Raw genomic sequence first — 25,772 nt, forward strand, 5'->3', positions numbered from 1 at the left:
ATGAATCTCACGTTGATCACAACATTCATCTTTTTATATATATATATATATATATATATATAAATATTTCCTGTCTGTTGTCCGCCAGCAGCACTGACAGACCCTGGTCGGTGATATAAATGTGTATCAGACCGTGATCACATGTTGTGGCTCCAGTTTCCTCTCAGCGCGGAGTGAACCACGTGACGCGGCTCTCCGTGGTGTCAGAGTGGAGAAGAAACAGGTAAATTCACTGGCTCTCGCTTGTTGTGGCAGCGAGTCGGCGTCGTTGTGTTTCCTCAACTTTAGCGACACCCGCTCGGGGCTCGGGGTTAAATAAAAAATCCTGTCCTCGGATCCGACTTCGAAGGTCGACGGCGAGGCCACTTGTCGGTCGGTGGTGTAGCGGTGTTAATATTGCGCCGGGTTTCTGGTCAGTATCGCCTGATTATTTATTTCCAATGTTAGGGGCCTGCGGGCCTGTTATCAGCCTCGGTGTTTCCCACGTCGAGAGCCCGGGCCGTCGGGTCACACTTGGGCCGCACTGGTTGGGACTAGTGCAGAGAAGCGGTGCAGTTTATAAAGTCGCTGCTGAGCTAACGTGGCTAGCTAGCTAACGTGCCGAAGCTGGTTGGGGAGACGGTAGGTCGCGGAATTAGCATGGCTACCAGCCATTAGCAGATAACTAGCAGTGACATGGGCGTTTTGGGGTTTTGTTCGGTCGGACGCGAGAGCTTCGCTGCTCGCTAGCCGCTGACTAGCTAGTTGACTTGTTGACAACCACGCTTAGTTGGCTAATGCTAACCGCCCAGCGCTACACAGCCAGTTACTTGGTAAGCGGGCTAGCTAGCGGTTCCTATAGTTAGCATCGTAGTCGCCATGAGGTGAGGCGGAAACCCACCAAGACCCGTAAGCTGGTTGTCTTCCCTTCGAGTATTAGCCAATTGGCTAGCGTTTTGGCCATGTGGCTGGCTACTGGTATTCGAGATGCCCGACGGGGCCTGGGTTTTAGCCCGGTTTGTGTGCTAGCCCACACAGGGTTTTACGTAACGTATGCAAGATTAAGGAGTAGCTGAGATCGCTAGGCTAACAGTTTACTGTCGTGAAGAGCGATGAGACTGATTGATTGCAATGTGTTTGTATCCTCGCATCCTCATTTGATGCCAAATTCGGTGTAGATTCATCAATTATCGGCTGTTTGATCAATTTTCGTTTCCCAATATAGGGTGGGAAACAGCACTGGGGCTTGTTTTGATATAGATGATGTTGCATAATATTCTCAAGAGGTAGAAAATAAAAGCTTTACTATGCACTTGTGAGGGTGGTGTGCATCAACACCCCAATGAACCGTGGCAGTCTGGCACCGCGGGTCGAACCCTCTTCCGGCTGAGGTTCGAGACATTGGCCCAGATATGGACTGGAAAAGCACCAGACGTCTCGAAATCAAAGCTGCTGATGTCCCGTTGTTATCTCTGAGCACCCCCCACTTGGCAATAAGCTACCAGTCAGTTAGAGGAAGTGGTGTTTCATGTGCACTAGATGTGTGTGTGTTTGATATAAATGGGTCACTGCTTCTCTAACGCCTCTCTCACCTTTCTCTCCTTAGGTGTTATTCCTTTGTAAATACTGTTATTTGTATATACTGTAAATGATGACGTCCATGGGCGGGAACCGAGCCCGGGGCAGCTGGGAGCAGACACAGGGACAGACACAGAGCCAGACACAGCACAAGCAGAGACCTCAGGTACCCTCACTCTCAACACCTGTCGTGCTGCCCAGATGCAAGATGATTTTCGTCAAGCATCACTGTTGGCAAATCAGGAATATTTTAATATTATTTGACTCAAATTGTGCATGGAACAATATCTCGGGCAGTTAACCAATATAACGTATCAGTTACAACCCTATAAAATACTCAGCTGAAAAGATTCTTAGCTTGACTAAAGCTCAGAGTGTGCGACAGGCTAATCAGGACAGTAACACCATATTTTGACAGTTGCAAAGCGAATCCCAGATTTTCGGCTTTGGGATTACAGCTACTATCTAGACTGCTCTTGTAGAGTCCAACAAGAAGTTAAATAGCCACTGGCAGTCCAACTATAGTGTCACTAATGTAAATGTAGTTTTAAGCTGAGTGGGCCTCAAGTGGACACAGCATCTCTGCCCACTGCCAGGACAGAATAGCAAAGAAAAGTGTGTCAAGAGTGAATAATGCGTGGGTCATTTCTTGTTGACACATGATGTTGGAGCTGTCCCTCTTCTTGGAACAGGCCACCGCAGAGCAGATCCGACTCGCGCAGATGATTTCAGACCACAATGATGCCGACTTTGAGGAGAAGGTCAAACAGGTGAGCAGATGCAAAGCTTCCTGGTGTCCCAGTTCTTCCACACGTAGCTTTCTTGTGCAATTTTTCATTCTTATGTGAAAAAGGGGTAGAGGGGATTTATGTGGTTTAGCACTGATGCATGTAGTATTACATCTGTTGTGTCTGTATTGAGTGAACAAGCATGTCTCTTTTTATAATGCTTTGTCTATTTGGTTTGTCAGATATCAAGCAGAGACAATAAGTGACATAACATTCCATGCTAAATCTCAAGGCTATATGGGTGGATTGTCCATCATATTCTCAAGGAAAGACTATTCAAAGATATTGTAACTTAGATAATGAACTATTGTAATGATAGGAAAGGATGTGTAAATTTGTTGAGCTAAAAATATTTTATACTTTAGACAAAATAATGATTTGCTCTAGCTCAGCTCCATCATAGATTTCATTACACATCTATATTTAAGACAGATAACCACTTTATCGTACCCATATGGCTTTAAATTTATCTTCAGTATCATTATAAAGAATCTGACAGAGAATTATGTGGTCTGCCTACACTAATGATTGCATCTAAGTAAAAAAATAAATAAGCAAGAACCAAATGTGTCTAAAAGCTCCTGATGTCACCATGCAAAGGACTTTTTTGCATAGTTGATCACATTGTGTAATAATGCCAGAGAAAGTGAAAGATGTCAAGATTTCACAGTCTTCATGGCAAATGAACCTTGTGCAAAAGTGTTCTGCCCAAGAAACAGAATCTCTGCTTGTGGTTGTACAGTTTTGTAGCTTACCCTGTTTTCTGAAATAAGTTTTTACAGAACTATTTTACATATTTCCTACAGTGGAAGAACTTGCGTTTAATACTGGTATATCCTGAAATATATATTTTTAAACATTGTGCACAAGAGCCCTTTGATAGATGAGATGCTAGGAGTCAGGGGTCCCATCTGTGTCTGATCATGCTACTCTCTCTTTTCCAGCTGATTGACATCACAGGCAAAGACCAGGATGAGTCGATGATCGCACTGCACGATTGCAACGGGGATGTCAACAGAGCTATTAACGCGTTGCTGGAGGGTAGCCCGGACACTGTGAGTACTGGCTTTGTGTCAGAGCTTAGCACTGTGAGGGCCTGGTTCTGGAGAAATCAGGGGTACTCTGGGTTAGATAAATATATAGTAATGAACGGTTTATGTTCTGCCAGTAATGCTCCTGTGAAGGTATAGATTAGAACATTACGTGGAGAAGACTTCTTTTCCTATCTCAGACCATTCTGCATAGAAATGAAAAAAGTTGCGCTAAGAAATTCAGTGTTAACATATTTCTATACTTCTCCTTTTGGTCATAAGTCACTGCTGCAAGTGTAGCCCTAGTAAAATTGTAACTGATGACCCATCAGTATCCCAAGTCCATGTCATACTGACTCTAGATCATCATAAAACCCTTAACATGTATTATGTACATATATTGCATATATACTTGTATATGTTTTTTTCGGAGGGTATATTATCCCGTTCTAATGGCAGCAATATTCACATACAATAGTCTTAAGTCTAAATTTTTAGGTGACTGTACACAGTCAATAAGTTCAGCAGTACGCTGACTTAACACTGTGGTTCTGTCTTTGCTTCCTTTCCTAAGGACTCTTGGGAAATGGTGGGGAAGAAGAAAGGGGTGTCCGGCCAGAAGGAGACGAGCCAAGCAGAAACCGGAGAGGAGGGAAAAGAGAACCGGGAGAAAGGAGGAGAGAAAGATGTTGCACGTCGTCGGGGTGGAGCTCCACGCCGGGGCCGTGGAGCCAGCAGGGGACGAGAGTGTGAGTGTTTACCACGACTTTCTATTATGGCTTTACTTATAATTTATACTTGATTTCAAAACTAAATGGGAGCATTTTACCCTCAATACCAATGCTAGATACTCATTTGGATGGGATACCCGCGTTATAACTCAATCTGACAAGAGCCTTTTGTGCGGGAGGAGGATTTTCAATTATTTTGACCAACCAATATTTGATATCATCAATGCACTGGGCGAAAATGTTAAGACAACGATGAACTTTGTCATCATTATATGTGTGAGAATAATTATCCGATTGCTGAACAATGGGGTCAACTGACAACATATAGTGCACCAAGACCTGACCCTTGAGGGACTCCATGCACAATACAGACTCATCTGATTCGAAGTTACAAAACCTTGTTTCTTTTGCCTGTTAGATAAAGTTAGCTGAAGATGTGAAAAGTTTCACAAAATTACTGAAAGAATATAATGCAACGTCTATTAAAAACACCTGTTTCATGACATCACCTGCATGAAATTATGTTAAAATATTTAAAGATGCATCACAACACATCTTTGTTTGATGGAAGCCACATGTCATTGGTCAGCATCATTATCCCCTACCTCACTGCAATTAATGTCTGCCATACCAGGGCAATTTACAAGTTGGCTGTTGTGTGGTCCATCTCTGCCAACACAGCTGCAGCTACTCATCTATTGGTTTTTATTTTAAAGCTTTTGTTTATTTGCATGTGTCTGCGTTTCCACATACTGGGTGTACCAGAGCAAATCCTAGCCAGGATTAGGAGAGTCTTTGTTTATTTTGAATGAGAGGTTATTTAGGCTCTGTTACATTACTTATTTCTCTATGAAATGGCTATTTGGATATGTGTGTGCTGGTTTGTGTCTGAACTTGATGCCATTTTCTCTCCTCAACTCAAGTTCGCGGTCAGGAGAATGGCTTGGATGCCAGCAAGGCTGGAGTAGTTGGAAGAGGAGCCGAGCGAGGCCGAAGGGGAAGAGGCAGAGGAAGAGGGACTGTCGGTAAGTGGCTGTAATTGTCTTTGGTCAGACTCCTTGGACAAGGTAATGTATTGAATCAAAACAAGGTGGTTGAGTGGGGCTGTGTGATATGACCAAAATCTTTCAGATGGAGGCAGTTTAGTCTCCTCATACCGTTACTCGTTATCCCTACCTTTTCTCGTCCGGGTAAATTGGGCCATGTTTTAATTTGCAAAATATGTTTTTTTTGGTCTGTCAGGCTTTTCATAACCAAACTACATACATGCAACAGCAATAGCCCCATCTCATAATTCCCCATTTTTGTCATGTTCATGCTCCATTATGTGTGTTAGTACAACCTGCATCTCCACAGTGTAGATAGAGAACACAAAGCATCATCCAAAGTGTGAAAAATTGGTGTAATGTGTGGCACATCACAATAAATGATGGAGAATAATTATGAAACTATCATCTCTATAATTATAGTATTGTCATATCGCACAGCCTTGATCTTGAGTTTTATTTTTACACGAAATGCTGCCAGTGTTTCTTATGTCACTATTTATAATTAAACATTTAAGTAAGCTGTCATTGTTTCCTCAGGAGTATCTGGACGGCGAGGAGGCCGGTTTTCAGCGCAGGGCATGGGGTAAGGGAACACCTGCGTTGCCTAAAACCAGTGGGTCTTTTGTTCCACTTTTACCTGTTGCCATGGTCACCAGAGAGCAGGACCCCAGCCTATTGTCTAGCCCTAATCCAAAGGAGGAAGGACATACGTTAACCAATGGGATGTAACTGTGTGGGCTGAATAAGACTCTTCAGAGAGTGTATGGTGTATACCCATTTTATTTAGAGTGAAATTTGGATAAACCTACTGAGAGGAGTGTCAGGGAGCCAACCAGCTTACTTCAGTGTCTGCTCTCTGGCTTTAAGCTGGAGCTTTATTCAGTTTATGATTTGGAATCTTCACCAGAAGGTGTCATAACAGATGATGCACTTTATTTCTCAACTGTGGTGGCGTTCTTGATTCACGTCATTGTAATTAAAAAAAATAGGCAGCATCGCAGTAGGACGCCAGTTGTTATAACAAATTTGTTTGTTGATGATCAGTCAAGTGTAATGTAATGTTACTCTGCAGGAAGAGATTTTAAAATCCCCCTGGGATGTGCTGAAGTAGTGTATGTGACATAATGCGGTTTCTTCAGGGAGGTCAAGAGCTGAGCAGCTTTAACCAAGAGCAATACTTAAAAAAGCATTGAATATGAACTTCAAAGTTAGTGAGATCAATAAAAATACATTGGTACACGGAGGCTCATGAGGTGGAAGAGCTTTGCTTATATAGCACGCGTTAAAGCGGTGGTACACATAATCGCTGTCTGACCCAAATATTGACATGCATGTCTTGAGAGCTGTGTGTGGTGAGGGGGGCTTCCCGCCTGAAGTTGCAAGCTCATGTGTTTTTCATGTAACCTAAACTCCCACCACAAGATCTGTGATCACTTTTGCTTCCTGCTGCCAAAAGTCACGGTTTATCAGCTTGGCTTCAGTGTCATTTAAACAAAGTTATTTAAAGAAGCACTCAAAGCTTTAAAGGAAGCCGCCTTTAAACAGATCAGGTCTTTGATCAGGTTTTTATTGTGCGAGATGATGGTGTGAAAAGCTTTGTGTGTGTGTTGTCATCGGCACCTTGTGCTATTGCTTTCAATATGATGCTACGGCAGCTTGTATCCTTCACCTCAAGCAAAATAAATCTTTGCATGCATTAAATCCACCTTGATGGATACTGTGAGCTCTCATGGGAAATTATTTATTTGTTACTGATGGAATCATTGAAGTGTTACAAAGTTGTGAAATTACTAGAACGATAGGCGGTATATTGATAATTACAGTGAAAATATAGCCATTTAGTTATTTCCGTAAAGAAAAAAAAACACTTGGCTTTTAAATACGGAATTCATCATGTTTTCACCAATGTTGCTAAAGGAGATTTTCAACACTGGGACAAGATATTGCTAAGAACGAGGGAACACAGCTCCATTTATTCAGCCAGTGGTTTGCAGTTGTAGATCAGCGTTTGTTGGCTCATTTACAGTTCTATTTCTATGGGGCATGTAGTGGCAGCCTTTGTATTTGAATTCTCTGGTTGAATTAGCTGAGAAGAAGCTGAGGGAAAAGATGGGAGTTTGTTGTTTCCTAACAGGCCCCTCCTTGTTTGCAAATATTAGCATTTTGATGTATTTTATGTCACGGCTACAAGAACTGTGGAATTGTGGTTGCACATCCCCAGAAAGAGGATTTATTTTGTAGACATTTCAAAGTTAAGCTGGTCTAGAGTTTCACAAGTATATGAATCATTATGTTAAGTTTGAATGTCTGTAACAAGTAGAGTTGTATAGCAAGAACATTTATTGTATTAGTAAACTTCAGGACTCAACACATGTATGAGTAGGATTACCACATGTATTGTACTCATGCCTTTTTCAAGCAACCGCTTATATTTATGGTTCTATTCTGTACACTTCTGGTGAGTTGGATTTCTTGAACCGTAATGAAAAGCACACCGGCTTGCCTTGCATAGCAAAGTGACTGAAAGACGCCTGGTGTGTTTGTAACAGCACTGACACAGGTAGATTGAAAGCATTTTGCTTAAGATGCTGCTGCTCAAGGATGGTGGTCTAAAAATCAAAATCTTCAACGTTTACTCTGTTTTGCTTCCTGTAATTGTTGCCATTATTTTTCCTCTAAAGCCAGATTGATAAGGGGCCCACATATGATATTGCTGGAGGTGAGAGGTGAGTGAATTGCCTCCGGTGTGTCTGTTATTCTTGCTTTCTTTAGGGAGACTTCTGAGTGCCATTAAATGAGATGATGTAATTCAAGACATAATTAAAACTAAGTATTATACCTCATCCTATTAAGAGGATGTCAGATAATTTTTACCTAGCCTGAAAGTCAGTATTAAATCTATTCATGAAAACCATAAATGATCTCTAAATTTAAAGTGCAATACCGGAACGAGTTGTTTAGGAACAGCTAAGTTAGCATTTAGATACTACTCCTCATTTGCATGTCACTGCACAAACTCTTAAAGACAGTTCTGGTGTCACTTCCGTCCCATGTCGTCCCCTCCTCCTCTCTTCCTACTACGTCTGTATTTGGTAAAATGCGTACTGATAAAAGTAATGCTAAGGACAAAACAGTACGGATGCACTGGAAAGTAAAACTCATCAAAATAAGTAATGTTTCAATCCTCTGGACGGATTTGGTCATACATGGCCTTTTTAAAAACAGTTCATTGAAGGTTTCTAAATCTTAGGGGGGATAAATAAAGGCGTTTGACATTTTTTCACAAGTAGATGTGAGTCATTGTCCTTAAATCTATATGTTTAGTCCAACATTTAATTTGTTTTTGTTTTTTGACTTAAATAACGAGGCCAAATATCGCTAACTGCATGTCTCCTGCTGCCTCTCAGCTCTTGAACTCCTAAATTTTTCTCAAGATCTCAACTTAAATATATTGTTTTCTGTGCTGTGTTCACACATTCACACCCCTTTTTTAAATTGTGAGCCTCTGCTGACCCTGCTAGTTAAATCTTGGTGTTTTGCAGTAGTTCAATTTGAGGTGTGTCACAAACTGTGCTGTCTTGGGTCCTCTTTTAATTGTAGTTACAATTGGCCTTTGAAGTCTTTGAGAAGTTCTTGAATTTGACGTAAGAGAAGATGTACTTTGTAAGATTAATGTACATCAGATTTTTGTGTATGAGCTCCCAACCTGTGGCTACTGGAAATGGTCAATATATGTGTGAATTCATAGCTCAACTCTTTTCTTCTTGTCCCTGTCTTTCACAGGACATTCAACCCTGCAGACTATACAGAGGGAGCCCAGACAGAAGAGAATTATGGAGGGGGCAGCACCTGGAACAACACGGGAAGCATGGAGCTGGAGGAGTCGACTAGTAAGTTAATTTACAGAGGTTGCCCTCCAACAAGAGACGTTAATCTAACCAGTGAAGCATCTGCTTACCATCCAAATAATTAGAAAATCATGTCTTGAAGACTCACTTTTTGATACTAGACACAGATGCTTTCCTCATCAACCATGCAAACTGTTCACCAGTATCCGAATCCCAGACTTACCATTCTCCTAAAAGATCTCGACGTCCATGTGCACAGTTGACTGAAGTATAATCATCAGAACTTGACTTTCATCTATGATCTCCCCACCTCTCATGTCACCAGGGTTGGAATACTCTGCAGGAGAGGGAACCAATTACCCACCCAAGTTTGACTCCGCTCCTGGTAAACTTGCCTTCACATCTTGTATGTATTATTTATTCTGTTGGCGCTCAAGTTTCCCATTACAATATCAAACGCTTTATCTTAAACTCACAGGTGCCTGGAGGTCTGCCACAGAGGAGTGGGGCACTGAAGACTGGAATGAGGATGTGAGTGTTTCAGAGTTTAACTTCATGATTATGCCTCATGCTCTAAAATAAGATTATATGAAAACTTTGAAGTTGTGAGATTTTATTGTAGTTTCACTGATGGAGGACCAGCTCTCCTTTTTAATTCTGGATGCACTTCCAACCTCCAATATTTCAAACTTGGTCCATCTTCCTCTCCAGCTTTCAGAGACCAAGATATTCACATCCTCCAGTGTGGCATCCTTGCCGCCGGCTCAGGAGAATGTTACCATCACTAAAGGACAAAGGTGGGTCATTGATGCACTTTACTACCACAACTTGCACTTTCCAAAAAATTGCTTTTCCGGGAAATTTCCTTCCTATCACTGTTAACTTGTTGATCTAGAGCGGTGGATTTTTCAGTTAGGAAAATATCCATGTCAACATTAGATTTAACTTCACAAATTTAAGCTCAGAACTCTGGTGATTAATTCATTGTTGTTAAGCAAAATTGATTGTTAACAGGCCAGAAAATCTTTAAACTATGAGTGAATACCTTTTTTAAGGTGTAAGTCCAACGAAACCATGTGTAATTTTGATAAATCAATGATGAAAGTTAAACATATTTACAGTCCTGACATAATTTAATTGTAGTGTTTTGGAATAAAATTAAGTTTCAGTTGACAAGATCACCATTACGCCATAAGTAATCCTGTCTCCTTGCTTTAGGATTGACCTTGCAGTCCTCCTGGGGAAGACTCCTCCATCCTTCTCCTCAGAGACAGAAAACCCCCCCATGGAGGCCACCCAGCCCCCCTCCTTGTCCCAGTCACTGGTTTTTAGTAATTCCAAGCAGGGGCCGCCACTGTCCCAAACATCCTCCAGCGCCCCATTCACCCAGCACAGCATGGTGAGAGTTGCAGATTTTTATATCGAAGCATATGGGGAAAGGATTGGGATCTTTGACATCCTGTTAAAATTACCAGTGTAGCAGCAGCATATGCATTATTGTGATAAGTGTCTCATGATCTTGTAATATTACAGGTCAGCATGCTGAGTAAGGGATTCGGGGATGTGGGGGACCCTAAAGGAGGCAGCACAGGGACCACTGGCTCTCAATTCCTGGAGCAGTATAAAACCGCTCAGGCACTGGCCCAGCTGGCAGCCCAGCATTCCCAGACCGGACCTCCGAACACAACCCCTTCATCCTGGGACACCAGTGCCGCCTCACTTGGACAATACGGTGAGGTCACAACCTAAACAAAATACTCTGTTCAAGCCCATTGAAGTTTGGGACGATCAAAGGCTTTCAGGGTTTTCTATTTAATGTTCTCTCTTAATTCACTGTTCAGATATGAAGACTCAGCCCGAGTCTGGGGTTCATTCGCCCTTTTCGAAGCGACAGCCTTACCAGGCCGCCACCTCAGCGTCGTCCATGTTGGATGTTTTCCGACATGACAAAGGCCTGCCTCCTTCCTCCTCGTCGTCTTCCTTAACCCATGCGGTGCCTCCGCCTGCTTCATCCCTTCCCAGAATGGCACCAGTCCCTTCTCTCGGTCAGCAGGTTTCTCCGAGTTCTTCTGATGCTCAGGGTTCGAGTCCACTCCCTTTGCAGCAACACAAACTCAAACAACAGAAGAAGAGGGCCTCCATTACAACAAAGGTAACATTCAGATTTAAATTAACTTATTTTGTTTTACATTATACATAGACCGGTTTTAAAAGTCATCATTCCTGCTCAAATGTGCATAAATAGAATCACATTATGCTCAACATCTTCCACAGATTCCAGCAATGGCAGTGGAGATGCCAGGCTCATCAGACATGTCAGGTCTTAATCTTCAGTTTGGGGCGCTGCAGTTTGGGTCAGAACCAGTTCTACCAGAGTATGGCTCCGCCCCTTCCACCACAGCACCAACCAACCAGGTTCAGAACAGTCTCTACACGGGCCCCAGCAGGTTGGTACAACCACAAATATAGCTTGAAAACGTGTCTATTTATGTAATGGGAATATTTCAGGAGGAACAGCAACATCTTAACTTCCTCGAAGGTCAAAAGAAACCTTAGACCAACTGAATATACTGATTTGGTTATTCCATGTAAGAGCACCTTGCTGGAATATGTACATATATTGCATATACCCCACCTATTCACATTCTAGGGTCTAAAAACGCTCTCAAAATATAAGTCAGAACCACTGATTGTTCTCTATGAACACAGTCAAACTTGGGTCTTGTTGAAACATGACATTCTGCAGTGAGTCGACTCCAGCTCTCTCCAACTCCAGCCAGATGGACCTGTATGACCAGAGAGCGCCTCAGCCCCGACGCTACCCTCCCTCAGCCTCCTCCTCCCCTCAGAAGGACATGCAGTCCAAGGTAAGGACAAAGATTCACCCTTTTTCCATTTAAACAACATGCTTAAACCCCACTTGGTCCTAAAGATGACAGGCTTTGGTCTGATGCAGAAATATCCCGGTGCATCCATCTTACTTTGAAGATTATATGATTGAAATGCTCAGTAAATACAGACTGTAGCCTAGTTGGATGTTTGTTGTACTATGTGAGCTGAATGTAAAAGATACAGAACCCCCTCACGCATTGAAATCAACATCCTTTTTGTCAAATGCATGTTTTAGCAGTCTCAAGGTTCCTTCTTTAGTTTGTGTCAACCCTTTATTCCCCCAAAGTATTTAGAGATCAATACTTAAACTCAGGTGCTCTTAGTAAACTGAACAATCTCCTCATTGTTCCAGCTCTTCATTTATAAGGTTGTGCTCATTTTAATGCTCCACTGGTTTCAAACCTGACCTACGGTTAATATCAAACAAAGCCTTCACCTTGTTATCAATGGCCTGTTTCCATAGTAACCTGTGCGCTTACCTTCATTGTTGGTTTTTCAGAATGGCTTCAGTTCAATGCAAGCAACGCAATCTGTGGAAGGTAAGTGGCCATTTACAAAGCTCTTCTTTTTCTTACAAGCATTGTTGAAATGCTTTGAGGTATTGAGATGCACACACTCAGGGATTTGTTGTCTTTTTTTCTGATCCCTCTCTGCAGCTGCAGCAGGCTCTGCAGTCTCAATCAAGCCAGCCTCTGATTCAGTCACGCAGACATCGGTCTCCAGCATGGGTACTTTGACGGACAGCGGTCCTGCCTCCATGATGACGACATCCAATCAGACATCCCATAGCGCTCTGGGGCACGGCGAAGACACGTCTCCAAACACCATTCCTCCTCCTCACCACAATAAGTGAGATCCTACTAAATTAACACATGGGAAATTAACATATCTTGAGTAATTACCTCCTGGCAAACATAAATATCAGTAAATGGGATGTGATCTGTGAAACCTGGACTGAACCTTCTTGTCATTTGTACAGCTCTCACCCATCACAACAGAACAGCCTTGCTCCATCTTCAGTCCGGACATCCAACACAAGCTTAATGGTTTGTTCTCTCCATGTTTATATCCACACTAATACCAGAACCTCACGTGGGACTAGTAGTTTGTTTAACTTTCATTAAACCATTGCAACAGAGCATCAGATGTTCTTTTAACCAGACAGATAAAATGGCTCTAACATGTTTATGCAGGAGAGTGTATCTCCCTCCCTCTGTCTGAGCATTTTAAAAGCTGCATTTCCTGTGATGACAGGCGAAACCATTACATAACTGTTCACTAATGGAAATGTAATTGCATCAATCCTGACTGCATCTTTGTCTACTACTTCCTCCACAGCATCCAAACGTAGACGGCGACTCAAGCCTGCACTCCTCCTCCTTCCCTTCCTCTGTCTCAGCTGTCCCCTCCTCTTCCTCAGCGGCGATGGCTGCACAGGTGTCCCTGGGGGGCCCTCAGGCCTCCTCGATGGGCTGTGCCACAGTCTCCGCTCCTTCCGGCCTCGGGGCCGTCAGCAGTCTGGCCATGGGCCTCAACGCGGCCTCCATGGCTGCTCAAGCTGCAGCAGCCACCGCAGTTCTGATGTCCACGGCGGCCTCATCCATGCCCTCTGCAGCTGCTTCCTCATCTGCACGCGGCTCGGCAGCATCCTCAGGTTGGACTTAAAACACAAGCACAACTGTGTTTTCAATGAACTCATCCAGTATGAAGTACTACTAATTCTATCTGTATACTGGGGGACAACTGAGTTAATAGCAGCTTTTTTTACATGGGTTAGGAGCACACAATTCTATATTGCTATTAAATGACTCCTTGTTATGCTTCTTGAGCGTTTTTGTGCTGAACCAAACCTTGGGGGGTGTTTGAGTTAAAAAGAGCCAGAGCCACACACTGATCTTATATTTGATAAGAGCCCAGTGTGAGTGTGTCTGGGGTTAGATGATTGGTTTTCATTTCCTCTGCATCACTGGCAGTGTTTCCATGATTCTGACTCATCCTGCTCTCTGTGTGCTGCTTCTCTGAAACTTCTTTTTTTCATTCTTTCACATGTTTTCCTCCTGCTCCCTCTACTGGTGTATTAATAGCTTGAATTTATGCAGCGCCTTTCAAAGGGCCCAAGGATGTTTCACATGTCAGTGGGGACAAAAGAGAAAATATAAAGCAATTCGCACAGGACAGAAATAAGGGTGTTTTTATTGCAGTCTGGTTATGTACTGATGCAGCATGGCTTATTTTGATGCAACAGAAAAAATTAAATGTATAAGACTCGCCTTATACACCTGACCCACAATTGTAGAATTAATGCACCAATTACGATATTATTTCAGATAAATATTAAACAGGATGTTACTATAAAAAGACATTGATATCCAAGAGGTCAAAAGGTCAACTTCATGTGACTGGCAGGTGCAGGCAATCAACCACAAGGCTGTTGTGTGGAATGTGAATGATACATAATTACAGTGCACAGACTTGTGAGTGTTTAGATTTTTATAGCATTGGGTTCCACAGAAAATCAATGTCTTTTTTTTTTTTTTTTTTTTTTGCATACAGGGAAAGCACCTCCAAACCTGCCACCAGGAGTGCCCCCTCTACTGCCCAACCCATACATCATGGCCCCGGGACTACTGCATGCCTACCCTGTAAGTTCAAGACTATGTTGATGCAATTTCTAAGAGTCACTGGTGTTTACCAGATTTGATCATTTTTGTTCATAATTTTCTACCACTTCTCTCGTTTCAGCCTCAGGTGTACGGCTACGATGACCTACAGATGCTCCAGACAAGAATACCGCTGGTGAGTGTGCTGCAAGAATAAACTATAACTAATAACAATTCAAAAGTCGTATCTCATTATTGTTTTTTGTTTTTTTGTGAAAAATGTATATTTGTTTTTATCTCTCCTCAGGATTATTACAGCATCCCCTTTGCAACTCCTGCAACTGCATTGACTGGCAGAGACGGCGGCCTGACGAACAACCCGTACTCTGGTGAGTCACCCGCTGACAGTTGTCAATGAGCAGTTGAGTTTAGTTGGTCAGTTCAGGAGGCAGCTGCATGTCAAAGGTTTTTGCAGCACTTGATAACCACATTTTATGTTATAATTCTGACTAAATGTATTTGACTAACTGAAATTGTATTTGTGGTTTTTTAAACCTGAGCCTGGCAGGATGACAGTGAAGTTAGCTGTGGTCACTCGTTAATTTGATAGGATAATATTGATCACATGGCCTCATACAAAGCACTTCCATTATTGTTATTTATTGTTCTTAGCGGTATGATATGAATTTAAGGCCAGTGGGATGGATATAAATCTGTTTTGGTGAAGATTAGCTCATAATGTTTCAATCTGGAAACGTCATGCCGACTCTGGCATCTAGGAAAGCTTGTCTTTATGTCCTTTGTTTATATTAAATGTAACATTTTTATATGGCTCTAACCCGCTGCATTTTATTCTTTCATACCTTTCAGTGATTTCACGCTCTGTCCCTTCCCATGCAGGCGACCTGTCAAAGTTCGGTCGAGGTGATGCGTCATCGCCGGCTCCCGCCACCACATTAGCTCAAACCCAACAGAACCAGACCCAGGCACATCACACCACACAGCAGACCTTCCTCAACCCGGCCCTGCCACCTGGCTACAGCTACACAAGCCTCCCATACTACACTGGCATGCCAGGCCTGCCCAACACCTTCCAATACGGCCCTGCTGTGTTTCCGGTGAGAGAACTTTAGACCTATCACAACTTTGCTAATGTGTTTGGAGTCCATTAGTGTCCCTGCTCCCACACTGAGTTGGTTATTGTGCTTTAAATTTCTCATTAAGAGGAAAACAAGTGGCAGGATTTTAGCAGTGTGAATTAATATTCCACAAAACGGTGGATGACTTTGACTCAACTTTTGCTGTGTTCATCTATTAAAAACAATTCTTGCTGCTGACCTGATGAAATTGCATAACCATGTTTTCTTTTTCCCTTCAGGTGGCTCCTACCTCGTCAAAACAGCACGGTGTGAATGTCGGCGTCAACGCTTCAGCGACGCCTTTCCAGCAGGCTAGTGGATATGGTTCCCATGGATACAGCACTGGTAAGGCACTAAACCATGTGGAAACGGAATGTTTAGAAGGGTCACGTGTACTCGCATACCGATAACTGATAATTAGAGGGAGCCCATTGAATTCTCATTGGTGTGGAGTGCACCTTTCATTTTTGTGGCCTGCGGCATCAGCAACCACAACGCGATGCTTGTGGAGACTTTTCTTACGCTTGTTTCAGAACGAATGTGAGTGGATCATAAATCATTCTTGTGTATTTATTCTTTTAACTGATGACCTCAAGTTTAAAAAAGTGTTCTCGTGTTGACAAGGGAAATACTTCTGCATCTTGTAAATAATCTGCATCGCCTGTACATGTAAGAAACATGCCTCAGCTGCTTCACAATACCGTGAGTCACTTTGAAAAATAAATAAATGGGGCTGACATTTAGACCAATTAGAAAAGAGAGGAGGGGCTCTCAGTGGTACCTGGCTACACATGTTTAACAGAGGGGTTGGATCATCAATTGCCTCCAGGTCTTGGTGTGATCATTTTTAAAAGTGGAGTTGCTCAAGGGCTTCACCATTCACCCCATCTCCTACACACACGTTCATCATAAACACATCGAGGAACGTTGCACCATCGTTCTCCAAGATCTCCTAATATGACTCTTTGTTTTCTCAGTGGTCTCATATTTTCCTAGTGGTCTTCTGGATTTTGCTCCATTGCCTTTTTATATATTTTTGTTTTCTATTCCAGTGATGCTGTTTTTTTTTTTCTTGCTTAAATTCATCATTCAGTATCAACCCCATGGTCACACATGCAACACCTGTTCGTTCTGAGCTGCACCATCTGCTGCTTTCTGCCATCACCCAACTTAAGCTCACTCCTCCCTCCCACACACACCCCCTGCCTGCCCCCTCACTCTCCCACCTGCTCCCCCCCCTTCAGACTTGAGTCAAGTAGTACTTGCAAATGATGGTTGGCATTGAACCTGACCTTCCTGTTATACCAGATGGGACAGCTTTGCCACGCAGGACAATGGAATTAGTGTCAAAGCTCAGATTATTAGGTATAGTGTTTCCTGCAGGGCTTGACACTAACTGCATTGTCATGATTTGGTAGAACCTGTCCATGTGGCACAGTTTAAAACAAACGCCTCAATCATTTGCGAATGCTATTTGAGGCTGGTCTGCCTCCCCCTGCCTGGTGTGTCTAACGCTGTGGGCTGCGGCTGTGTGTCTGACTGTTGCAGGCTATGAGGATGTGGGCCAGGCTTCAGGGAGTGGGGATTTCTGTAAGGGCGGATACGGCAGTGCCGTGGCCGCCGCCGCTTCTGCACAAAACAAGCCAGCCAGCTCTGTCACCGGGCCTGGAGTCGGTGAGTGCCGCCACATGCCGAATTAAAACGAAAGGAGGGAGAGAATTAAAAACCCTGTCCCTCCCGTCTTCCTCCTTGTGTCACCAACCATCCCTCTCCCCCTCTTCGCTCTCGTTCCTTTCCCTCATCGCTGATGAGCTGTGCCTGTGGGTTGACCCGTCTCTACATGTGCTTTCACACAGGCAGTCTGTGTTTGTCATCATGTGTGTTACCTATTGTCTTCCAGGGTAACTCATCAACAATCCAATCTGGTTGATATGTTATAGACATAATGATGTGGCTGTGAATAATATAAACTGATGATGAGTTACTCTAGTTGATGACGTCCTATTTCCCCTCTGTGTTGCTTGCTCTTCACTCATGTTGTCATTGCTGGTGTGTCGGTCTCCAGAGTAACAAGCTTTCTGCCCTGTGAGCGACAAGGCAACAGATATTCTGTCATTCTGGATTTTAAATGAGGAGCTTCATCCAAACACACGCACACACACACAGGATACCAGAATGAAACCAAATATTTTGCTTTGTAATGAGGGTTTTATTATCAGTGTGGCTGCTGTTGTGTTGAACTGGGGTATTTGCATGACACATTTCATTGTATAACCAAGAAAGAAGACAGAAGAAAACTGTACCAACTCTTACTATCCTCACTAATGGCAGCTTGAGACTTAGCTCTCTTCATTAGGTTCTGGTCATTGTTTTAATTTGTTTTGTGTTATCTTTGAAACCCTTAAGTTGTTGCTGATTTATTAAATGAGGCTCTGTTTTGAGCAGAACACATTGCAGATGCACTGAGCTGCTCCTCATCAGCTGCTTCTTCATTTGCCAAAGATATTAATTCTGGAAGGCAGAAGATTGAATGCAGTGTTAAAATTGTAAAAGCCAGTTGACCTAAAGAATTTACTGATCTGAATATCGGCGGGGTTTTGGGACAATTACTATGTTGAACCAAGGGGTTTGGTTTCGCTAGTTCAGGGGAATGGATTCTGATTTCCATTAATGGAGTAATGGAATCTCTACAAATGGAAGAGTTGCTACAGAGGTTGACATTTCGTCATGTAACCACCATTAGAAGGAAAGTCTTTCCTGTTCAGAGGCATTTGTTTTGCACACCAGTTGACCTCGCTCTGCATTTCCAAGGCGATACGGGGGGGGGGTCAGTGCGTGCACCAGCAACCTGAGCGGTAACATCCACACCACTTTCAGACTCAAACCACCGTCTCTGACTGGAACGGATGAGCTTTTACACCATCATCCTCTTCATCATTTCTCTTCATCCCCTCTCAATCTCATAGCTTTCTTAGTTTTTTAGGTTACCGTGTGGATTGGAGAAAGTGTTGACACAAACAGAATTGCTTAAGTTGGTTTCCTTGCTGTTAATAAACCACATGACATTAGTCAGAATCTCACCATGACCTTGTGTCAACTTTACATGTTTAGTTTACCTGTATTGGGACGGTTTGTGTCCTGTTTCCTGTGTCTGCAGGAGTCTCTGTGACATCGAGCAACACCGGGGTTCCAGATATTTCAGGGTCCGTTTACACAAAGACGCAGGTAAATGCATAACGTCAATATTGAGATAAATGTTCCCCCCCAATATAATTTGATCAAATATTAACATTGCTCTTCTGTCTCACTTCCTCCAGCAGTCGTTTGAGAAGCAGGCTTTCCACGCGGGAACGCCGACCGCTTCGTTCAGCCTGCCCTCGGCATTGGCAAGCGGGGGACCCATCAACCCCCCGGCGGCCGCTGGCTACGCCCCTGCTCCGTTCATGCACATCCTGGCACCGCACCAACAACCCCATTCTCAGATTCTGCACCACCACCTGCAGCAGGATGGACAGGTAATGCACAGGCTCTTATTGTAGTTTGTCTACATCTGTTGCTGCAGGTCGTTCTCACTCATGTCACAATGAACTCTAGTTGGTGTGTTTCCTTTGGGCCTATACAAAGCTGCCTGTCTGTTGCTTTACATGGTTTTGTTAGAGGGCACAAACATACTTTATACTTACTTATACTTACTTTATTATACTTATACATACTTTATAAAATAAACAGATTAAGGCCTCCTTTTTAAAGTCAAAATGCTGTTATAGAAGTGTCTTGCGTAAACTGTACTGACTTTATAAATGTTCATGTAATTAAACTGCAGCCGATTTGAGTGAGCACACAATGTGACGGCACTCCTCTCTCTCTCTCTCTCTCTCTCTCTCTCTCTCTCTCTCTCTCTCTCTCTCTCTCTCTCTCTCTCTCTCTCTCTCTCTCTCTCTCTCTCTCTCTCTCGCTCTCTCTCTCCACAGAGCAACACTGGACAGCGTAGCCAGAACGCTTCCCTTCAGCAGAAGTCTCAGATCAACAAGTCGCCGTACAACAGCTACAACTGGGGCCCGAACTAACACCCGCTGTCGGCCCCTCCCACCAACCCGCCGCCAGGAGGGGACTCATGGCTCCCCCTGCAAAAACCATCTCCACGTATAAAACTCCCTGTTCCTCCTGCAGAGATCTCCCTCCCCCCCGTCTCTTGGCCCAGCACTCCTGCAGCTCTGGCCGCGGTCAGAGGAGGTGCTGTGCCGAGAGAACGAGCACCGTCATGATGCACGGATGGGTGGGGGGGTCCGGAGGGGGCTTAGAGCAGAGGAGTCTTCGGAGCTGAATGGTTATAGAAACACACCGTCAAGAGGTGACATATTGAGTGTTGGGAATTTGTATAATGTTAATCCCTCCGCCCCTTCCCTTTTTCTTTCACTTGTATGTAACATAGAACTGTTTTCTAAAAGAATGAACATTTCCTGTGCTTCTTTTGTCTTTCCCCCTCTTTTTTTCTTGCTGATGGGGAGGATTGAAGTAATACCTGAAGGTGGGGGGCCAGACTGGTTTAGTATTTCATACCCTCAACTCCCCCAATTCCTTTAATTTAGTTGGAAAAGCTTCCATCCCCACATAAAATATCCAAACGCAGTAGTTTGGCTGATTGCTGTTAAATGTTTTGCTTTTCATTTTTATGTCATTTTAAGTTTGAAGAAACAATTCTCTCAATTGGTAGAGTTGTGAAGTTTATTTTTTACCAAATATAGATATATTATATATAAAGACGTATAAGCGAGCTCACTGGATTGGACTGTGAGGGACCGTGTGTTTGTGTCATGTGACTGCGTGCATGTTTGTACACACAGGGCCGTGGTTGTGTACGGTGCTTTGTGTTTTCGCCTAGCACAGGATTTTTTCATTATCCAACACGTGTACAGTGACCGTTCCCATGAATTATACATACGTTGCATAAAAGGTCCCACTCTTCTGCAGGAGATGTTCAGAATGATTTCCAAGGCCAATACACACCCAGTCTGCCTTCCAGTGTGTGTTCTTTTGTTTCTGAGGGCCCCCCCCACCTCCTCCCAGCTCCACCACCTGCCCCCCGACATTGTAAGGAAATTGCAGCATTGAATACTGATGGACAGAATTGTACTATGGGTTTTGTTTTTTTTGTCAGTGATTTATTTTTTCTTTTTGTACTGTGCGTTTTAAAAAAATTTAAATGGATAAACTTGTCTTGTACATATATAAAAAAAACACAAGTACTGTAGTCCCTGTTTGTTCGATGGCTTTCTCCTTTTCCTTCTCAGATCCTCGCCGACTTGTTAGCTTTTTGTTTCATATATTTTCTTTTTTTTTATTTTGTAAAAATATATAAATATTAAGTAAATAAACAAGAGAAAGACGTTTCCATCATTTTGGATGTGAATGTCTTTTAAACAAACATATTTGCTTCTCATGTGGCTCGTAAATGCAGCGGGATCATCTTTCCTTCGGGTCGACGGTGATGCTACGTTTGTGTGTTGTTGCTTAACTGAGCGTTTAACACAACAAACCCCCCGACAAGCTTTGAGAGCTGGTTTCTGTTAGAGACTAAGTTGTCTAACAGACTCCAGCAGTCAGCAGCAACAGACTAAACCCCCAACACAGCAGCTCTCAAGACACTTCTTTAAAAAGATTGTATTCACTTTTAACATCTAAATCACAGGCTCGTACAGCCTCTTCTGAACAGACCTGAGCTGCTGAATATGTAGGATGTTGATTAATGCGTTGTGCAAGTTCACACCTTATGAACTAGTTCAAAGTTCAGGACATACAAGTAAACATGAATAGTTCACGTTCATATATCACCATTTAAATTCTGAACTAGCTCCGTTCAGTTCATGTCATAGTTTTAAGGTGGAAAGTGAGAATGAAAGACTTAACTTGTTAAAGAAAACCTTATTCATCACTACCCCTTTACTGTTGCGATCTTTATCACAGTGTGTAAAAATCCCTCAGATATTAATAAGATGCATCGGATCTCAGCAACTACATCCGGCCAGACAGCGAGCCAAGATAACCAGTGACAGGCGCGGCTCCTGGTACAGGCGACATAGGAAACTGATCTCTCATGACGTGACACATGCAATGTAAAACAATACATTAACGTCACACCATCATCCTCTAACCCCGGGGACGCACCGGAGGTAGAAGCGCTGCGAAAAGCGGTCCGCCTCCTTTCCTTGCCCATGTTAAATACTTGGGCTGTTCGCATCGGCAGCGTAGTGCCTGGAAGAACCAGGACATTATCTCCTGTGGGGGGTGGCGGCTACAGGTTTGCCTAGGCCAGTCACCTGTGAAGACCAGCATCATTTACCCCTGGACCAGCGCGGAGAAATAATGATGATGAAATGTAATATACATTTTTTTAATATAAAATTAAATATAAACATTTTTAATTAAATGACATTTATTTGTGTTGACATGACATGATATGCTATCAGTACAGGACTGTTTTTATATTTTTTATTATATATGTTATTGTTTTTTATAGCTTGCATCAAAAATAACAGTCCAATGGCTCAGAGAGGTTCTGTGTTTTTTAATGTTATCAGAATTTATCCTCGGGAGTGCGAGGGAAATGGGGTTAGCTGCAATATATAACTTCACCCCTAGATGCCACTAAATCCTGCACACTGAACCTTTAAGTGTTGATTTCCATCCCAACCAAATTATGTGTCTTTACTTATTTCGTGTGCGCGTTCTTTTTGATACTTACGGTAACGCGCCATTACAACTACTGACGTCATCAGGAAGTATCCAGACTTCTTTACGACACTGTTGACAGCTGCGTCACTTTGATGTGGGTTTTAACTCACGTGTTTGAAATTGTTTTTCTTTAAAGTTATGAATTAATTCGCAGCGTGAAGTCGCCGCCGGGTCACAAATGAGCGTCTTCGATTTGTTTCGCGGGTTCTTCTCGGTGCCCGGAGGTCACCACCGCGGCCGGAGGTGAGTTTAGCTAAGCAAAGCTATCAGAGGCTAACAGAAGTTGAACATGAAGTGGGTCGGTGCTGCTGATTGTGAGTCCGTTAGCTAATGGAGGAAGAGATGAGTGTTTATCTTCCAGTAGAACCACAGGGAGCCACTGGTTAACATGGCGGCTGCTAAGTCCACACTGATCTGGGGATGAACAACATCAACATATGAGGATTAATCAGGAGCTTGTGATGAGTTCTGCTGATTGCACTGTGTCACTCAGGGACCCATTCTTCGATGCCATGACTCATGACGACGATGATGATGATGAAGAGGAGGAGGATGGCTTCTACCATGACGGGGACCGGGGGGAGCAGCAGGATCCCTTCGACAGCGCCTGGAGGTTCGGCTTCAGCATGGGTCCGGACGGGATGAGGATCCAGGAGCCGCCGCGGTTCGGTCACGTCCTCCGGGAGATGGAGGAGATCTTCTCCCAGCTGGGACAGTGGGACGCGGGACTAGAGTCTGGACACTTTGGTACAAACACTGGTCCTAGCATTAAAGGTTCAGTGTGTGGAATAAAGGGACATCTAGTGGCGAAGTTGCACGTTGCAGCTGAACACCCCTCAACTCCCCCTCCCCTTACAAACATGAAGGATAACCTGTGGTGACTTCAGTTGTCATACAAAATCAAAAGATGTTTAGTATGTCCAGTTTGGACTCTTTAAAAAACAACAACATGGCGGCCTCCGTAGAGAGGACCTGCTCCCAATGTAAATATAAAGTAGTTAAATATAAAAAGCCTATTTTAGAGTTTAAATAAAAACACATTTGTACAATTTAGATGAAACACACTCTTTTTTTATATTAAATTTATGCCAGTAGATCCCTTTCACCTAAATCTCACGAACTGGACCTTTAAAGATCATCATCTAGGTCTTGATGGAGCCTGATCAAGAAGTTTCTTCTTCCCTGTGCTGTTTCATCTCATTCTCTGTTCACTTTATTTTGAAGGTGTTCCCAACATCACACCGCTGCCGCCATCTCAGGACAGACTAAAGGAAGGACGGGGGGGATCCAGCGGAAACCCCCTGAGGGACTTCATGTTGAAGGCCCCTGACGGAGACACGCGAGGGCCCCAGCCCGGAACGCAGAGAGAGCCCAGACCTGATGGCCGCCCTTTTTCCAAGGTTAATGAGACTCTATCCAACATTTCAATATGTCCCCCGTGATCTGCTTTCAGAGGCTAATTCATATTTGTTCATATCTTCTTAGTTCTACGACATTTGGAGACAGGGGCTTGAGAAACCCCCAGCGGAGGAGCACAGAGAAGACCGAGGTGAATGATGGTTGAAATAAACTGAGTCAATCTGCTTTGTGATGACTGGTGTTTGTCAAACTAAATTTTCCATCGTCTTCAGATTTGGACTCTGCCGTGTCTGCCGGGGGCCTGGACAAGATTCTGACGCCCCCTGCTGGTCAGGCGCCGAGTCAGCCCAGAATCCAGTCATTCTTCCAGTCGGTCTCCATCAGCAAGGTGGTGAAACCTGACGGGGTAAACACCTTAATCCTAATACAGCATATCACAGCCAATTTCAACATTCTCACTTCAAGTTAATCATTTTATCCCATTATGATGGGACTAGTTTTCAGTACTGTTTGGACCTTTATAATGCAGTTGCAATGTGAGGTAATGTTCCTGTGTGTGTCTTTGTGTGTCAGACTGTGGAGGAGAGGAGAACAGTCAGAGATGGAAAAGGCAATGAGGAAACCACAGTGACCCGCTCAGGAGGCCCCGGGGTCCGGGAGGGACCCGCCGATCGACCTGTTCCTGTTCTACCGGGTGAGTTCATCCACTCTGGCTCTTTTTAGACTCCCAGCTGATTCACTCTACGTGTTCCTAGATTTGTCTTCTTTTTTTAAAATCCTCCGTATCCCTTTGTTTTTATTCCAGGTGGTCAACGACCCTTTTCAGACTTGCGGGATGATGACTCGTTATTTTCCCAGCTCTTCCCAGGAGGGTTTAAATAACATGTTGGTCCTTTTCTCCTCTGCACTAATCCAGCGTAGCTTTGTTATCTGAAAACGAGTGTGTCAGTAGAGCTGTGAGTTTTCACAGGTTAGATCTGTAAGTGGACAGAACACTTTTAAAGACCGACAGTTGCCAAATTTGTTTTCGGATCACCGGCCCGATGATAACGCCGGGTTTCCCCCCCGACCAGGTGGCCACACGTCAGGGATTGAACAATTCACAATTACATATTTTATTTTTGTATGGTCCCGCAGACAGACCCGTGTGTATGTATGTATATGAGAGTGTGATGAACCAAATAAAGGGTCTTAATATATTGAACTCAGCTTTCTCCCTTTTCTTAAATGTCAGACAAATCAAGTTCAAACTTTGAACTTGTGCTTGAACAAACTTTCTGTCTCTAATACTCAAGGTTCTCTTTTATGTGTGAAACATTGAGGGGTCTCGTTCCTGTGGTCAGTTCACGAGGGGAGTGGAGATAACGCTGCTTTTTGAAAACAGGATTTATTCTTGATTTTATTGCACCTTCGTTCCAAACCATGTTGATAAATATACAGAAACTAAATGTCATGGTGCTGATTCAGGTGTTCTCCCTCCTCTACTCACAAACTTCTGTTCCCTTCTGGAACATAAAGCTCCTAGAATCATGAATGTCCTTTCTTATAAAGTGAGTATTTATCTTTAATAGCTTTAAATCAATACAGACATTAATATTCTCTCTAGGTGAACTCGTATTTTCTGCCTTAGTTTTCAAAACTGAGACAAAAAGAGGATTCATCATAAATGATTTAAGGAACATTAGAGAAACTTGCCTAATTTAAAGACTCATGAAATCACCAAAGATAAAGATGATCTGCACTTTACATTACATCCACTGATATTTGTCTATTTCTCTGTTTGAACTTGTCGATTTCTCAACATCAGGAGCTTAAAAAGCCTCCAGCATTTTCTTTAAACAGATGAAAATCATGTGAACAAAGAAAGATTAAATATCACATGTGAAGGCTGGATTATAATATATAGTCATCCTCGTTTATTCTACACTGGAAATGATTTAGGACCATACAAAATTTCTGTAATTGAACTCTGAGCTCTTCCTCTTGATGCATCATAAACAAGAAACTAAACCTGAAATCTACTCATCTCTCTTATTTTCCTGCTTT

General features: G+C 43.2%; 2 protein-coding genes across 11 annotated transcripts; both read left to right on the forward strand.

Moving 5' to 3' along the window:
• Nucleotides 1-95: 95 nt before the first annotated feature.
• ubap2l (ubiquitin associated protein 2-like) lies at nt 96-20,886 on the forward strand. Of its 10 annotated transcripts, none has more exons than XM_062409257.1 (30): nt 96-223; nt 1,586-1,723; nt 2,250-2,327; nt 3,290-3,400; nt 3,951-4,125; nt 5,031-5,132; nt 5,694-5,739; nt 7,838-7,882; nt 8,940-9,046; nt 9,330-9,389; nt 9,483-9,535; nt 9,716-9,801; nt 10,223-10,403; nt 10,538-10,736; nt 10,846-11,156; nt 11,279-11,451; nt 11,751-11,871; nt 12,396-12,435; nt 12,553-12,745; nt 12,876-12,942; nt 13,235-13,550; nt 14,450-14,538; nt 14,639-14,692; nt 14,804-14,885; nt 15,397-15,614; nt 15,875-15,980; nt 17,184-17,309; nt 18,793-18,860; nt 18,953-19,150; nt 19,607-20,886. In XM_062409257.1, the coding sequence occupies exons 2-30, from the start codon at nt 1,628-1,630 to the stop codon at nt 19,700-19,702; spliced, it is 3,597 nt and encodes a 1,198-aa protein (XP_062265241.1). In that variant the 5' UTR covers nt 96-223; nt 1,586-1,627; the 3' UTR covers nt 19,703-20,886. The 10 variants fall into 10 exon arrangements, with proteins under 10 accessions (XP_062265241.1, XP_062265240.1, XP_062265242.1 ...); XM_062409256.1 differs by lacking the exon at nt 96-223 and adding an exon at nt 244-412; XM_062409258.1 differs by lacking the exon at nt 96-223 and adding an exon at nt 244-412 and having other exon boundaries at nt 18,956-19,150.
• Nucleotides 20,887-22,414: 1,528 nt separating this feature from the next.
• hax1 (HCLS1 associated protein X-1) lies at nt 22,415-24,930 on the forward strand. Its single transcript, XM_062410403.1, has 7 exons — nt 22,415-22,610; nt 22,861-23,114; nt 23,592-23,767; nt 23,853-23,916; nt 23,999-24,132; nt 24,300-24,420; nt 24,532-24,930. Exons 1-7 carry the CDS (start codon nt 22,546-22,548, stop codon nt 24,606-24,608), a joined length of 891 nt encoding a protein of 296 aa, XP_062266387.1. The 5' UTR covers nt 22,415-22,545; the 3' UTR covers nt 24,609-24,930.
• The last annotated feature ends 842 nt before the right edge of the window (nt 24,931-25,772 follow it).

This window comes from Platichthys flesus, chromosome 17 (assembly GCF_949316205.1).
Source record: "Platichthys flesus chromosome 17, fPlaFle2.1, whole genome shotgun sequence".
Lineage (NCBI taxonomy): Eukaryota > Metazoa > Chordata > Actinopteri > Pleuronectiformes > Pleuronectidae > Platichthys > Platichthys flesus.

Excerpts from the sequence above, each read along its gene's own strand:
- ubap2l (XM_062409257.1), top strand. The coding sequence starts at position 1,628 with ATGATGACGTCCATGGGCGGGAACCGAGCCCGGGGCAGCTGGGAGCAG. Across the intron at positions 9,390-9,482 it reads CAAGTTTGACTCCGCTCCTG|GTGCCTGGAGGTCTGCCACA; the intron begins GTAAACTTGCCT and ends TTAAACTCACAG. Across the intron at positions 14,539-14,638 it reads GACTACTGCATGCCTACCCT|CCTCAGGTGTACGGCTACGA; the intron begins GTAAGTTCAAGA and ends CTCTCGTTTCAG.
- hax1 (XM_062410403.1), top strand. The coding sequence starts at position 22,546 with ATGAGCGTCTTCGATTTGTTTCGCGGGTTCTTCTCGGTGCCCGGAGGT. Across the intron at positions 22,611-22,860 it reads GGTCACCACCGCGGCCGGAG|GGACCCATTCTTCGATGCCA; the intron begins GTGAGTTTAGCT and ends TGTGTCACTCAG. Across the intron at positions 24,133-24,299 it reads AGGTGGTGAAACCTGACGGG|ACTGTGGAGGAGAGGAGAAC; the intron begins GTAAACACCTTA and ends TTTGTGTGTCAG.